This window comes from Carlito syrichta, unplaced genomic scaffold (assembly GCF_000164805.1).
Source record: "Carlito syrichta isolate Samal-C Ts95f unplaced genomic scaffold, Tarsius_syrichta-2.0.1 Scaffold135621, whole genome shotgun sequence".
Lineage (NCBI taxonomy): Eukaryota > Metazoa > Chordata > Mammalia > Primates > Tarsiidae > Carlito > Carlito syrichta.
In genome coordinates, this window is record NW_007079717.1 from 715 (window position 1) to 1,953 (window position 1,239).

The following is a 1,239-nucleotide window of genomic DNA, read 5'->3' on the forward strand; positions in this document are numbered from 1 at the left end:
AGAGCCCTGGAGCAAGCAGCCGCGGAAGCCCCGTAGACCGAAGCAGCCCTCCTCCCTGTGCCAAATGGCACTCTATGTCTCGAAGAGAGTGGGCCACGGTGCTGCCACCATGACTGTCGTGTGGTCGCCTTACCTCGGCCCTGCAGGGACCCCTTCTAGAACCCTGGAGGGGCCCCGCTGTTCCAGGGTAAAAGAGATTGGGATTTGGAGATAGGGGTTCGCTGTCCCGCACCAGCCTGGCCTAGTCCTGAGCACTCGGGTGGGCCCAGATAAATGTCCAGCCAAGGCTGGAGGTCGGACGTGCCCCGGAGCTGGGCGCAGTGCCTCTTCTCGCCTGTTCCGCCATGCGCCTTGTGACACCCATCTTCCCTCCGCGCATGGCTGGGAAGTAGGAGGCTGCGGCCGGCAGCGGCCTTCACCAGCGGCCGTTCGGCCCACGAAAGGCGGCTGGTCTCTCCCGGCTGTGTTCGAACCTTGAGCAACAGCAAAGGAAGGCCAAACCCGCATGGTGAAACATCCTGGATTCGAACTCATTTCCCACAAGGGAAGCCGCTGCACAGAGTGTCCTTTCCAAGACCTGGAGTTCAGTTAGGCCTTGGGCGCTGGGACCCCGGCGTCCACGCGATCCCTGCGCTTCTGGGAATAATTCGCCCCACGTTTTCTCCGGGCGGAGCCCCCCCCCAAGCCGAGGTCGTCCCAGGGGGCAGTGGTCTTTGCTCCCGCCCACCCTCAGGTTTATCGAAGCCAAAGAAAGACAGCCACGGTGGGTCTCTGTGGACGGAGCCTCGGGCTGAGCCCCCCAGGCCCACAGACACACTCCGAGAGTGGCCAGGGGGCCGGGGTCTTCCCTGCGGGGGGAGTGGGCCCAACATTTTGCAAGTGCCGCCCGCCCGCCCGGCGGGCTTGGCACGATCCCGTCTGGCGCTGGGTCGGCCGCCGCCGCTGGGGGGGTGCGCTCCCGGCCTCCGCTAACGCCTGCCCTGTCTCTCGCCCCCAGGGCGGCTGAGCCCCCCCGCCTGCACGCTGCGCAAGCACAAGACCAACCGCAAGCCGCGGACGCCCTTCACCACGGCGCAGCTGCTGGCGCTGGAGCGCAAGTTCCGCCAGAAGCAGTACCTGTCCATCGCCGAGCGCGCCGAGTTCTCCAGCTCGCTCAGCCTCACCGAGACGCAGGTGAAGATCTGGTTCCAGAACCGCCGCGCCAAGGCCAAGAGACTGCAGGAGGCCGAGCTGGAGAAG

General features: G+C 66.1%; 1 protein-coding gene across 1 annotated transcript in view; it reads left to right on the plus strand.

Moving 5' to 3' along the window:
• Positions 1-972: 972 nt before the first annotated feature.
• Positions 973-1,239, plus strand: part of LOC103250868 (homeobox protein H17) — a gene marked incomplete at its 5' end in the record, with an annotated part of 5,843 nt that continues 5,576 nt past the window's right edge. The window contains one exon of the mRNA XM_021708245.1: positions 973-1,239. This exon is cut by the window's right edge and continues 1 nt beyond it. Within this exon, the coding sequence (XP_021563920.1) occupies positions 973-1,239 (267 nt within the window).